The following is a 13414-nucleotide window of genomic DNA, read 5'->3' on the forward strand; positions in this document are numbered from 1 at the left end:
AAATTTGATTGTTTAATTACACTTAACGGATCTGACGTTTCACAGTTGTGTATACAGCATGGAAACACTGTCTAAAGTTTTTGTATCTATTATACATTTCACTATTCTACACTCTTCAAATTCTAATTTTTGTATCGAAGCAAAGTGTGTTTTTGTTTAACATTATATTTCACGGGCAGCCATGTTAATTTTTTTGTTTTATAAATGTTTTTAATTCCGTTTATTAATTGTCCTAACTCCATTTTTAACCGACTTCAAAAAGGAGTAGGTCATATGCTGGTATTTTTTTTATATGTTGTCCCCGCGTAACTCAGCATATAGACCGATTTTGACGATCTTTTTTTTTATTCGAAAGAGGGCGATGCCCCGGTGGCCCCATTCTACGCTTCAACATTGGCCCAATATTTTGCCAGTTCTGCTTAATAATAAAGACTAGTGTAACGTAATTATTATTTTATGTACGTACGCGCATATCTCCTCAGCATGTTGTGTCAATATATATATAAAACTAAAATAAAGAAATTTAAAAATAAATTGAAACAGACTTCAAAAAAATAAAATTTAAAAAATAATTTTTTCCCTTATTTAATCTACGACTCTCATATTTTTTAGGTCGGCGCCTCATCATTTGCACTGTGTAAACCTGGCGCCGACTTAAAAAATATGAGAGACTTAAATTAAATAAGGAAAGAAATTATTTTTTACATTTTAGTGCATTTTTATTTTTTTGAAGTCGGTTTTAATTTTTTTTTATGATATACGAGGTTCCCACACACGCGCGATAATTTAAATGCAAATGCGTTAAGAGAGAGAGAGAGAGAGTGCCATCTTCTGGCAAGCGTCAACACTTACGAAACCGCTTTTCATTACTGTTCCTTTTGATAGCATTAGGAGTGTAAAAACCAAAAGCTTGAATCATGTCTTCGGTACTTGTGCCCGAAATTCCTTCACCTGGATTTTCTTTCGACCTTTGTCAGAGGTAATTGAATATTAAACAGTTTCATTATTAAGGGACAATCGTGTCGATTACATTCACAATCAGAAAGCTGGAGAATAGTATTCCATGATCCATAACCTACCGCTAGTTAATACTGCTGTGTCACTTTTTTAAAAACATCTATTTTCCTCTGTAAACCCCCGTTCATACTTTCACGAAGTATCCACGAAATTGCCCAGTACCAAGGAAATTGTCGATTTTATTTAGCTGTATGTTTCTTTTAGGAACAACTTTCTGGCTAAGAAAGGATTCCAGACTCCTAGAGCTGTTAAAACAGGAACAACAATCGCTGGAGTTGTTTATAAAGATGGAGTGGTTCTTGGCGGCGACACTAGATCAACAGAAGATACCATAGTCGCTGATAAAAATTGTAGCAAAATTCACTTTCTTGCTAAAAATATGTAGTAAGCATCGAAGTGATCTACAATACAATTCTTGCAATTCATTTTATGATACCGGTCAGTTAAAAGGTAATACATTGTCGTTTTACAGTTGCTGTGGTGCTGGAACTGCCGCCGATACTGAAATGACTACTCAGATGATATCCAGTCAATTGGAGTTGCATCGCTTAAATACCGGTCGTATGATACCGGTCTGCACTGCCAATGCAATGATTAAACAATTGCTCTTTCGTTATCAAGGCAATATTGGAGCAGCTTTGATATTAGGAGGTGTCGATTTGGATGGGCCACACTTGTATTGCATTTATCCTCACGGATCAACAGATAAGCACATGTACACCAGCATGGGCACAGGATCATTAGCAGCGATGGCTACGTTCGAAAGTAGATGGAAAGTCGATATGACGGTAGGGACATTTAAACTTTACCTGGGCGTATTTCTTCTTAGGAACGACACACTTATATTCTATGTGGAAATGTGTTTAGGAAGAGGAAGCTAAGGAACTTGTGGCAGACGCCATTCGTGCCGGTGTATTCAATGACTTGGCTTCTGGTTCCAATGTTGATCTGTGCGTTATACGTAAGGGTTCTGTTGATTATTTACGGCCATACGATGTTGCTAATGTAAAGGGCGAGCGTCATATATCTTATCGATATAAGCGCGGCACCACTGCTGTACTTCGTAAAACAGTTCATCCCATAGTTGTTGAAGAAGAAAGCGTTCGTAGAATCGATACAGAGCCGATGGATACCTCATCCTGAAATGCGCACATAACGGTTCTAAGTTTCAGTTCAGATGATATGTGAATTTTTAATAAATAAATCCTTAACTGTGGTATTTGAAATTGAAACACTTTATTTCTCACGTTCATTCGTTTAATAAATTTAAGTCCGAACGTTAAAAATATGAGGAGGTTTTTTAGGTATTTTGATTATATTATAATTACTATCGTACAAAGTTCATTATAAAGGAATGGATGTCTTAGAAAAGACCCGCCGACTGCTTCAGCCTCTGTCTCTTCCATCCAGGAAGCTTTACGAACTCGTCGGGTTCCATTTTAAAAACTGCAATGAAGTTATCGAAAGTGAGATGCATCTCTTTGCGAGCAACATCAACACCGGACGGTAAATTTTCCGGATCGTTTTTCAACATGGAAAGAGGATATTTCACGTAGTTATCGAAATCACTCGATGATTTCAACGATGTTTGTATCTTCGGCAGTAATTCCTTATCTTGCAGGAGCGTGGAAAACGTTTCGAAGGATTTGTAGTCCCTTAGTAAATTGTAATTCCAATTGTCGAAGAGTCCTACAAACGTGGAAGGTTCCATTCCTGAAAGAAGGATAAAAGAAACTTGTACATCTCCTTGCGACAGGACTTTCGTGGCTCTTTGTACCTTGCTTAATAACAGAAATGGTCGTATTTCGATCTCGGCCAGCTGGATGAGTGTACAGAAATATCATCGCGTCGTGCACGGATTCCCTTAATGATTTAGAAGACGAAGATTTCCCAATCCAGACCCATATTACATTTCCAGTATCTAACAGCCAAATTGCTTCCGGAAGGAGGCAATTCTGTCCGAATCCAAGGACTTCCTCGCCAACAAATGTTTCACCTTCCGCTACACATTGGTACAAATGTTTTTCAAGCTCTTCCCCAACATCCAGAGTTTCCGTGCCGTAAGTGCCTTTACCTAAAGAGTATACAGGATTAATGAATTCTTTCGCATACAATGTTCTCTAGCTCTGGAGCTGCTAATCAACACTTTGAAGCTATGGAACAAGCATTTTACCCCCAAGCTCCGCCCAAAATTCATTATCTTCCTTATTCTCAATCATCAGAGGCGCGTTTCTTGGTGCGAGACGACGCGACGCTTGCCTAGCATCCCCAGTGCTTCTACCGCCGCACCATACGATGGGCATATCAGAGAACAGAATAAAGACCCCGCTGGAATCGAGGCTGCTAGATCTCAGAGGACGTTCAACCGCTTTCGACGTGTACGGGGTAGATCCGAAAACTCTGACGAGGTATTTCTCTGGTGCTGCAACGTGAATTTTCCACTAAGTAAAGTGCAGCTCGAAGAGCCGATGGAGCATACGCATCACTCACGGGAATCACGATGCTTTCCAGCTAGTATCTTCAACTTCCCGTCGTAAATTTGAAGCAGATGAGGCGGCTCTCTACCCTGGCATGCTTTTACCAACTGAGCGGAGGTGTCTTCTGATAAACGGCAAGCAGCTTCCAAAGAGGCCTCTCGGTCCACCTTTATAGAATGAACGCCCTCCCAACAGTAAACCTACAACATTATCGTTCTTTCAGATTCACGCCTCAACATTGCAAGCTACATTCTTCTACGCGAACGTACGATGGTTCTGCTCCTGCGCCCCTGCCCGTACTTGTAGCACATTATGTAACATGCTTCCGCATAGTATATCCCTTTGTCCTCGATCTGGACCATTCCTTCTTTGTGAGTCACTCGCCAGAGAGTTCTTTCGCCGGACCCATCGTCCATCAGCTGGCATTCAGCAGCCATCCTAGGCCTCTCGTTCATGTAGTCAGGTTCAAAACTCGGTGGCAGAGTAAGTGGCCGCGTTTTCGACGGCTCCCAGCCTCTAACCAGGGCCCTCATCTCTGTTGGCTCGTGAGCCTCGAGTGCTCTGCCGACGGACACGCCATTGCTATAATTCTTCTTCTTTACGAATCCGCGCGCGTTGCGGACCGCTTCGAGCTTCTCCCGAGCGTTCACGCTTCGCCCGACCCACGCCCAAACGCCCGCCTCGCCGCGATCAATCAGATAGACCGACTCAGACGTGAGATCCGATCGAAGAATCGGCCCAGACTTCAGCTCAGCCACCTTGTATTTACCAGACTGCTCGCTGCACTTGTATAGCTTCACCGGACTCGGTGTGTTAATTCTATAAGGACGATCGGGTTGTACCATCCTGGAAGATGGGTCCAAAATGCTCGCGAAGAACTGCCTATCCCCCTCTGGAAGTGTCTGCTCGTAGCCGTCCTCGACGATGACAACGCGACCATTATTATTCTCCTTTCTCGTTTCCAGCACGCTCACCGCGTGTCGTTTGTGCAGCGGGTCCGCCGATGATCCTAGCCAGAGGAACACGATGCCCCTGTTTCAACACGGTGACATCATCGTTTCACAATCATAAGCCCCATCAAACCTATGTCTACTTAATGTGTAGCATTAGTTATGAATTTTCTTGGAAGGATTAAATACCGGTTAAGTGGCTACATACTTGGACAGAACGTCCACGAGGATAACGTCCCGCGAGCTGAACTGCTCCCAGTGGACCTTCTCGAGTTCCGTTAAAACGGGAACCGCCACGCCGGTGACCCTGTGCAACGAGCAGGTCGGCGCCTCGAAATGAAAGTTCTCGATGACGAGGGGCTGCCGAAAGTACGCCAGGAATCTCGAGCTCTCCCGGCCTTGCGCTTCCCTCAATAGTATCGTGGTGGACACTTGCGAGTCCAATTCGGCGGCCCGGAGGGCGGCCGCGCCGGAAATCGTCGAATCGCACGCGGAGCCGATCCAGAAATGAATCACGCGGACCACTGGCGAGGATTTCAGATCCTTCACCTATTTCAATAACGCAGGCAAACGTTAGAAGGGAAGCTTAGCTTGTGTTGCTAAGCTGATAATAGAAGAAGATAGACGGACAGAGGGAATTGGGATGATTTCTAATCGAATGTAATTACCGGCATCCCAGGGTAAGGAAGTGGACCGTCTTTCGCTGACACCGCGTAGATAATGTACGCCAGCTCCGAAAGGAAGTATCCCATATTACTTCCGGTGACGGCCGCGACTCGCAGACCCTATTGCACGGGCATTAGCAAGGTAATTTTGTATTTCATGCTTTCACTCCTTCTGTTTCACAATCTCTCGAAAACACCCGTGGCGCATTACCTTCGGTCTGTTTTCTACTCAACGAAACGGTACCTCGATTTTCCAAATGCGAAACGTGCTGCTGCTCTTCGGGACGTTCTTGAAGATCTCGCCATTAGAGTCGTCGGAACGGCAGCTCCTGTCGTCCTGCGGCACACCGATCAAAATTTTAGGTAACGCACATTTTTAAATTCACATTTTACGTAATCCCTCGCTTCTTACGCCACAAGAAAAACCATTCTCTTTTCACGTTCGCAAAAAAGCTGAGCCCTATCGTTAATACCGTGAAACTGTAATTGCAGGGCTTTCGTATCGAGAGCAATCTGGTCGTTGGCGACGCGAAACACCGATGAAACCGTCCGATATGGAACAGAAACACGAAACAATCGTCCGAAGAATCAATCAACGAAATTATACAACAGCGTCGATAACATTTACGATTAAACTGTATCGTACAGCGTTTATAAAACGGGCCCGGAACACCGCCGAGTTTCCGCCTGTTTCATCTCGTTTTCATCGGATTTGTTAAAGCCCCGGTGCCGTTATCGATAGTTCACTAGCGTCTCGTTCTTCTCACGCTTTCCCTCGCGAAATTGCGATCTCTATTGTATTATTAATTACGCACCGGCTCCTCGATCCTTCCCAGTGGCTCCGACATTTGCCACAGAGTCCAGCTATCGATCTCTCCCGCACCGCGGACCCAGCCAAGGCGCTATTCTTTACGCAACGGCACACCCGGCCCCGGCGATCCCCGTCGATCGATTTTCGCGTTTTGAAATTGAACGGGCGCCGTCCCGATCCTTTCTGATCGCGGCCTGGTCTCGCGGGCACGGTCGTTCGCGCGCACGAATTTCGCAACGGAGAAACGCGATCGGTGCTCGCACACGACGGTTGCCGGCAGAAAACTAGGGTATGGGAACTCACGAGAGCGAGGTCCTCCAGAGGACTTAATCACAGGTGATCCGCGAGATCCCCGGCGCACGTCTGTACACACTAATACAACCACGCGCTATCTTCGCGCGTACGCGCCGCCGAACGTGCGTAAATACAATTTGCCGGAATAACCGTCGTGCTTTATCAGAAATTAATTGCCGTGTTATTTTCACGGCCCACGATGGTCTCGACCGAGCCGGATGCTCGGATAAGTGTTACAGAGAAACGGGCATATGTATATCGTTTCGGTGTCCGCAGAACGATGCGCATTGTACAATATTCGTGGAAGCGCGACGGCATCGTTTAAGTTTAATCCTCAAGCGATTCAATCATACAAGTTACAGTAGATAATTGGGACTGGGCGATGATATACAGTTGCTCGAACAATTATTAGCTAATTGTCGTTAAAAGTAAGCCGCGAAGTCGATGCATTAATATTCGCCCGGGATATGCGCAGATTATTATAACGAGCGCGTACGTAGATTCGTTTCTTTTCTAATTTTTTGCTCGCGTGACTGTACCGCTGCTTGCCGATTTGCTTGATAAGTGGCTCGTTAATTGTTCCGCGCTTTCCAAGATGTCAACGGCACTGTCTTGGAACTGTTGGATGTAATAAATACATGCAGCTATCCCAGTGACGCAACGCGGCATTACCTGTAGCTATATGCATAGACTCTCGTTTGCCGATCGCCGTTAGCCGGCGATAAGCGCACGCGACGTGCAGCGATCGCACGCACACACGGGCGCCCGTGCATTCTATTGTCTTCGCGGATGCGTCTCTCCGCGTTCATTCATGCCCACGCACGTCCCAACGACACGGACTGGTCGCGAACGGTGCGCCTGTACACTCGAGCGTTACTCGCGACGATCATTTGCGGCAGGAAGCGGTGACTGCACTTGCTGCACGCCCACTTGCCAGCGGGGTTTCGCGCCGAGGTGAAAATTCGTGGCCGCTCGAGCTCGGAGAGTCTCGTTTTCTTTGTTTCCCCAGGCTTTTTGAAAGCGACGCGTGCAACGGCAGAAAAGAAAGTGCCCGATCGCGACGTTAATTGCAAGCGCAATAAAGTTATAGGAATACAGCGGAACTCTCCGAATGCTTTAAGCCGGGAATCCACCGGTAAGCTAAGCTATGCTATGCAATGCTGTGCTATGCTATGCCATGCTAAGTTTAAAAAAAAATTAGCTTCAATACATTCTTATGGAACCGTTCCCACCAAAAGCTACGTTAAAACATAGCATCGCATAGCATAGCTTAGCTTAGCTTGCCTTAGTTTCCCGAAGGATTCCCGGCTTTAAATTTTAAATGCTTGTCAAATAGAAGGCTCACTTCTCATCATGTCCAATGCACACGTATCAGATAAGATTGCGCCTTAATGAAAAGTATGGGAATATGTAACTGCAGCGTGATTAATCACTGTTCCCGGGTAGATCCTTCGTTCCCGATCGCTGTCTATCCCCAGGTGGGTGCGCGCGGCGACGTAGATCCGCGTATGCTTACTTACACGTCTGGAGAAGTCCATGGTGTTGCCTCGTTCCCCGTCGCTTCCCTCTACGTCATTTAAAAAATTACGCGCGAGTTAATGCCGCGGCGATATGCGCGAAGGAGCAGCGGAAAGCGTTCGGTGCGATGTAACGCCGTCTAACTGTACGCGAGCACAACTGATACGATGCGTCCCTGGCTAAAAAGAAACCGTACCGGTGCGGACTCGTCCGGAAGTGGACCCCGGAACACCGGGCGGCCACCCGTGACCGACCGGGTATACATGCGTTGAGCCATGCGGGCATCGCATCGGTTTCTGTGGTGCGCGCATCTCGCTCCAGCGCACCTGTTTTCTCTGCACCTTTCTAACGTTATCCTCCGTCACCCCAGGCCTCCCTGTCCGATCTCCTCTTCCTTCTCTTCCCTTTCGCCCTCTCTCTCCCCATCAGTTGTCTTCGCGCTCGAATAACGGACGGCGATTTAACGATCCCGATTACGGCCTCCTACCGTTCCTCCTCAAGATCAACAGCGTTGCTTAAAGGCTTCGAGTCCAGAACGCGTTCGTCACGCCTCGAAGTGTAAAATATGCAGAGGAATATTTCATATTCGTTAATGCCGCGCCACGGGAGGAAGAGGGCGAGATTGATAATTCGTATTAGTTAGGGGGCTTCTAATAAAGGATGCGAAAGCTTATAGGCTTCTGTACTTTTGTAGGGAGGAAAGTAGGTGTGAGAATGTATTGTTGCTCGAGACCGGTGTATAGTCTTGTAACCCAGTTGCCTGAGAACATTTAGGGGTAATTTTTCGGATACGCTAGTTTTATCCGGTGTTTCTGTCGATATTTATGTCGCTCGGTGATTTATGCACTTTCAGGGTTGAATTTGAGAATATAGATCTTTAACGACGAGCTTTGCCTGCACCCTGTCCGTAATTAATTACTTATTAACAATTTCTCGGTACGCAAATCCTCATTCCTATTCATATACATATACAGTATGCAGTACACTCGTATTACATATTCGGTAATTAATTAAATTTCCGTGCTTAATTTATGCACATTCAGAATTGCATTTCGAATATAAAGATCCTTCAGAATATTCAAGAACGCTTGTTGCGCATATTCCACGCGAAAGTAAACATTAAAATTCTTCGAAGTCGGTAATTTCTCTACTTGTAAACGTCGATAATACAGAGTCAGGATGTTCCGATTTGGACCAGAAACTGAGAAGAATCAACAGGAACGCATGATACTAGTGGAGGTAGGCGGCGCGAGCCGAGTGAGAGAGAAAGGAAATATGTGCGACGAGGATAGGCATAGATGGCGTGCCACTATTCCTTGATTATGTGATCCTGCTACGAGTCAGGAGTGCATAACCAAAGTTAGTGGCACGCCGTCTACGTCTATCCTTGTCGCACATATTTCCTGTCTCTCTCACTCAGCTCGCGTCCGCAACCTCCTCTAGTATCATGTATTCCTGTTAATTCTGTTCAATTTCTGGTCCAAATCGGAACATCCTAACGCTGTGTTATCGACGTTTCGACGAAACATTACCGACCTCGAAGACGTGTTCAATAAATATCTGCTTTCGCGTGGAATATACGCGGCGACTCGCGTTGCTGAACATTCTTAAGGATCTTTATTTTCGAATGCGATTCTAAATGTGCATAGATTAATGACGAAAATCTAATTAATTACCGAATAATGCGAGTGCGTACTGTATATGAATAGAATTGGTAATGAGTAATTAATTACGGACAGGATGTAGGCAAAACTCGTTGCAGAATGTTGCCACGGGGTTATATTTTGCGATGCAATTGTAAAAGTGTATGAATCATTCATGAGAAATGCATACATTCATTGAATATCCTGGATATTTACCATTGACTGTTAATAACTACTTAATTATATAGGAAACATCGTAGCAAATGTTACATAGGAAAGTAGCTGGAGGTCTACGCTTTAAGAAGTTTAAGATCTAGCTGCAAAAGTGCATGAATCCCTCCTAGAAAATCCCTCTCCGTCGTTATCGCACACAGTTGCACTCTCTCTCTCTTTTGTAGCGTGCCACCTCTTATGTCATTCTGAGCTCCTATTAACTCGAGCGAATTTCCTGATCCAAACTTATGGAGACACTTAATTCGCATGTCTCACCGTTAGGTGGCTATACCTTCGGCTGTCGGTAAATTGAACAATTGTGTTATAAACGTTCTTTTAAGATTTAAGTTGATAACTATTTAATTACGAATAAAATGTGTAAAACCCGTTCCAGAAATTACTTAAGGGTCCACATTATCCATTGCAACTACAAAAGTCCATAAATTATTCGGAGAATATACATAAATCATTGGAAAAATATGGATCCTTACTAAATGCGTTTATACGCCTTAATTATAACGGAAATAAGTGCAACTGCAAATGTCCATGAATTATTTGCAAAAAGTGTACAATTAACTGAAATATATGAGTATGTCTGACTTAAAGAACAGGGCGCCGCGTTTCTTTTAAACGTGTTCAAAAGTTCTTAAGAACTAATTAATTGCATTTGAAGTTGCAGGGAATATTATTCAGGGATGTAGCGAAGGCGCTATATTTTCAATTGCAACTGTGAAGGTGCATAATTTATTCCCAGAAAATCCATAACTCAGTGATAAACGTGTCTCGAGGGAGTATAATTTATCGCCGTCTAATGTAACATTGCAAACGCGTGAACAGTCGTGCGAGAGCCGTTCATTTATTACAAATATCGTTCGAGGATGTTTCTCCATCCGCGCAGAGAAATAGAATCAGTATCTGTCAGCTGATTTTGACAGATGCGGGTTTTTTTTTAATGTTACTTTTCTATGGCACAGGGCGAAACTGATGGACTGGAGAAACGATGAATCTGATCATTCCAGCGGTTTGTGATTCTTTCTCGTGTACCATGTACCATTCCGTTTTATCAACCCCCTTCTTCTCCTTTACGGCTAGTTGAGAATTTTGCGTGGGACGAGAAGAATCTTTTGACGAAGACCAAAAGCGACGCGAGCTTGTCGGGCGCGATCGGTTGTAATGTCTGCTCTCATGGAGTGCAGGTTCGCGAGATTTCTATTTCCAGCGATGGCACGGATTATCTTGTAATCGATTGACGAATTTGGAAAATAGACGAACTTCGGTAACTGCAAGGAGTCGAGAAGCTTCACGTCAGCTCTCGAACGCTTGGAGCTGGAGGCGGAAATCGAATCTAGAAAGGACACGATACCGCTTCGACGAACCAGCGACGCCCAAACCGAGCCATCCGACGAAGTCGAGCAAGAGTTATTCGGTCTGACTGCTAGGAACGTGCTACCCTGTCGACAAGTGCTTCATCATTCCGACATTCTGAATTTCCAAGTACGATCTCCACATTTTCGAATACTCCGTCCTGTAAAGTACATCGTTAATGATGTCCACTGATTTAGGGCGTCAGGCATTCGCCGGATGACATTGCCAGTTATTGGAAGAAGGATTCGCGAATGTGGCTATGGAAATCTGTAAGGCTTATGCGAAGAAGAAACAAGTTGAACTCATCTAATAACGTGTGCGCGACAAACGACGAAACCGACGGAGAGCAATAAATTTAATGCCATGTAGAATTTCGGACTTTCCAAAGTTCCTCGCATTTAGATCGTCATTTTTATTGTTCACAGCGCTATTTTAAATTTCTATCTTTTCGACGTATGTATATTGCACGAGACGATAAGTAAAGTCTACCAATTAATAAGATACTTTGGTTCTCGTGTTGCGTATCGACTTTATTACGACGGATCGCGCGTGAAAGCAAAATGCAACCTTCTCTTGTCGTTCACCTCTATCGAGATAGGCAAAAGGCGACTAAACTGCTTGTATATTCTTTATGATGCGAAAGTAACAGTACTCTTGTCCGATGTGTGAACAATATAGTTACATAATGAAATTTATGTACACGCCATGTATCAGATGAAGATCGCCCGTTATCTTAACCACAAGTTTCTACAGCATCCATTGCTTGATCTCGCTCAATATTCTCTCCCATTTCGAAGCGCGCGAAATCCACGATCTCAACTTGTTCATTCTCTAACAGCTGCTGAACAGATAAACTAGGATCGAGCAAGAAGTCTTGATACAGCATAACAGGTTCATCCTCTGTGTCGTTGTAGGGTTCGTCGATCTTCGGATCTCCAATCTTGATTGGATTCATGCCTGCCACCAAAGTATAAATTATCATTAAAAGTCTCTACCAACGACTGTACCACACAGATCGAAGAATTAATATAATTACCAATAACATGCTGGCAGAGTTGCATACCCAGGACCGGTTTCTTTTGCTTACATTTCAAAGCAATCAGTGCTCCGTATCGCCCAAACGATGACGGCACTGGATTTACAGGGGCGGGGTGCGTGCAACCGTACAAATACACTCCTGAATTTACGTTCATGCACAAAGCGCGTCTTATATTAATGTTTTCCCCGATGCTCCCAATAGTTAAAGCGGAGTGGTCGGCTAAACTTTTACCATCTCCAGCGGACAGCGAGTTTATAGATTCCGTGTACAACATAGTTTTATTGACAGGTGCTTTCTGCTCCATAGCTGTTCCATGCTTCAGCACAGCAGCAAGGATGGTCTCGGCTAGTTCATGAAATTTCTTGTTCCTCGCGACAAAGTCTGTCTCGCAATTAATCTCGACGAGGGCTCCATGACTATTATTGGTGATCACAGCTATCAGTCCCTGAGAAGTTATCCTGGAGTGTAATTTGGCCGCCTGGGTCCAGCCTTGGGACTGAGCCTGCTCCTTCAGCCACTGTTCAGCCTGGAACTCGCAAGCGATTAATAACGTTCCCGCGCGGATTACGCGTTGGCAAGTTCCTTACCTTATCGAAATCATTGTCGTGCAGCTCTAACGCTTTTTTACAGCTCACAAACGTGTACCCGGTCTTCTTGCGCAGCTTGGCCAGCAGCGTCTTCTTGGATGAGTAACAGAGCAAGTAATTCGTGTGTACAGAACGAAGCAGCTGACGCGGAATCATCTGAAATATGCAGGATCGTGTCACTTCGTGCTGGAACAAGCTGCACGAACAAGCCGCCCCGTAAATGAGTAGAAAAGTTAACCTAAAAACATCTACCTATCCCTCCAATTTGTACGCTATTTCGTTGCAACGATATTGCAACGACGATTACTTTAAGAGAAGTTCCCTTATTCAAAAGCCCTACAAATCCAGTGGGAATCGATTAATTTCGTTGCCTAGAGACTGCAGTCAATTGCAGTCGTTGGGTGTCATTCTATTCGCAATCTAACGGTGTGCTAGCGCACAGAGGTAAAGGTTCTTGGGACGTCACCTTTCGAGAGTAGCTTACGAATGACCCTTTAATCAGGATATTCAATGTGTCAGGGAGCACGTGCCGCCGTAAAATACTCACCGTGTATACCGTTTTAAAAACGGAGACCTGTAACAATTGATAAACCGGGACTTATTCCGAAAGTGGCGCCTTCTGCGACGTATACGAAGTTCGATAGCAAGGTAGTGGTATCGAAGTATTTCAAATGAGAATTGGTGAGTAACGTTCACGTCGAGCAGCGACTTATATTCGATTTTTCATTCACGATTACTCGAACCTTCGCATTGACACCATGCCTGCACGTTGATCCCGTGTTTACACGCCGGTTTAAACGCGAAATAGTCGCGCAGCTTCTGAGATCCTGTTACA

At 44.7% G+C, this 13414-nt stretch overlaps 3 protein-coding genes across 11 annotated transcripts; 1 reads left to right on the forward strand and 2 right to left on the reverse strand.

The window, feature by feature from the left end:
• The first annotated feature begins 820 nt into the window (after nt 1-820).
• Prosbeta2 (Proteasome beta2 subunit) lies at nt 821-2243 on the forward strand. The gene is made up of 4 exons (XM_076813777.1): nt 821-979; nt 1222-1401; nt 1490-1805; nt 1885-2243. Exons 1-4 carry the CDS (start codon nt 918-920, stop codon nt 2158-2160), a joined length of 834 nt encoding a protein of 277 aa, XP_076669892.1. The 5' UTR covers nt 821-917; the 3' UTR covers nt 2161-2243.
• Nucleotides 2230-7968, reverse strand: Qua (villin like protein quail). 5 transcript variants are annotated; one of them, XM_076813773.1, is made up of 9 exons: nt 7735-7968; nt 5354-5446; nt 5113-5229; nt 4653-4993; nt 3764-4526; nt 3508-3694; nt 3191-3439; nt 2795-3091; nt 2230-2730 (listed from the first exon to the last, which is right to left on the reverse strand). In XM_076813773.1, exons 1-9 carry the CDS (start codon nt 7750-7752, stop codon nt 2381-2383), a joined length of 2415 nt encoding a protein of 804 aa, XP_076669888.1. In that variant the 5' UTR covers nt 7753-7968; the 3' UTR covers nt 2230-2380. The 5 variants fall into 5 exon arrangements, with proteins under 5 accessions (XP_076669888.1, XP_076669891.1, XP_076669890.1 ...); XM_076813776.1 differs by lacking the exon at nt 7735-7968 and adding an exon at nt 6887-7200 and having other exon boundaries at nt 5321-5446; XM_076813775.1 differs by lacking the exon at nt 7735-7968 and adding an exon at nt 6887-7185.
• A 3489-nt stretch (nt 7969-11457) lies between these two features.
• Nucleotides 11458-13392, reverse strand: Mefts (elongation factor Ts, mitochondrial). 5 transcript variants are annotated; one of them, XM_076813903.1, is made up of 5 exons: nt 13127-13392; nt 12832-12915; nt 12580-12765; nt 11990-12518; nt 11458-11910 (listed from the first exon to the last, which is right to left on the reverse strand). In XM_076813903.1, exons 3-5 carry the CDS (start codon nt 12733-12735, stop codon nt 11687-11689), a joined length of 909 nt encoding a protein of 302 aa, XP_076670018.1. In that variant the 5' UTR covers nt 12736-12765; nt 12832-12915; nt 13127-13392; the 3' UTR covers nt 11458-11686. The 5 variants fall into 5 exon arrangements, with proteins under 5 accessions (XP_076670018.1, XP_076670015.1, XP_076670013.1 ...); XM_076813900.1 differs by having other exon boundaries at nt 12580-12735; nt 13127-13391; XM_076813898.1 differs by lacking the exon at nt 12832-12915 and having other exon boundaries at nt 12580-12735; nt 13127-13389.
• Nucleotides 13393-13414: the final 22 nt, after the last annotated feature.

Source organism: Andrena cerasifolii, chromosome 6 (assembly GCF_050908995.1).
Source record: "Andrena cerasifolii isolate SP2316 chromosome 6, iyAndCera1_principal, whole genome shotgun sequence".
NCBI lineage: Eukaryota > Metazoa > Arthropoda > Insecta > Hymenoptera > Andrenidae > Andrena > Andrena cerasifolii.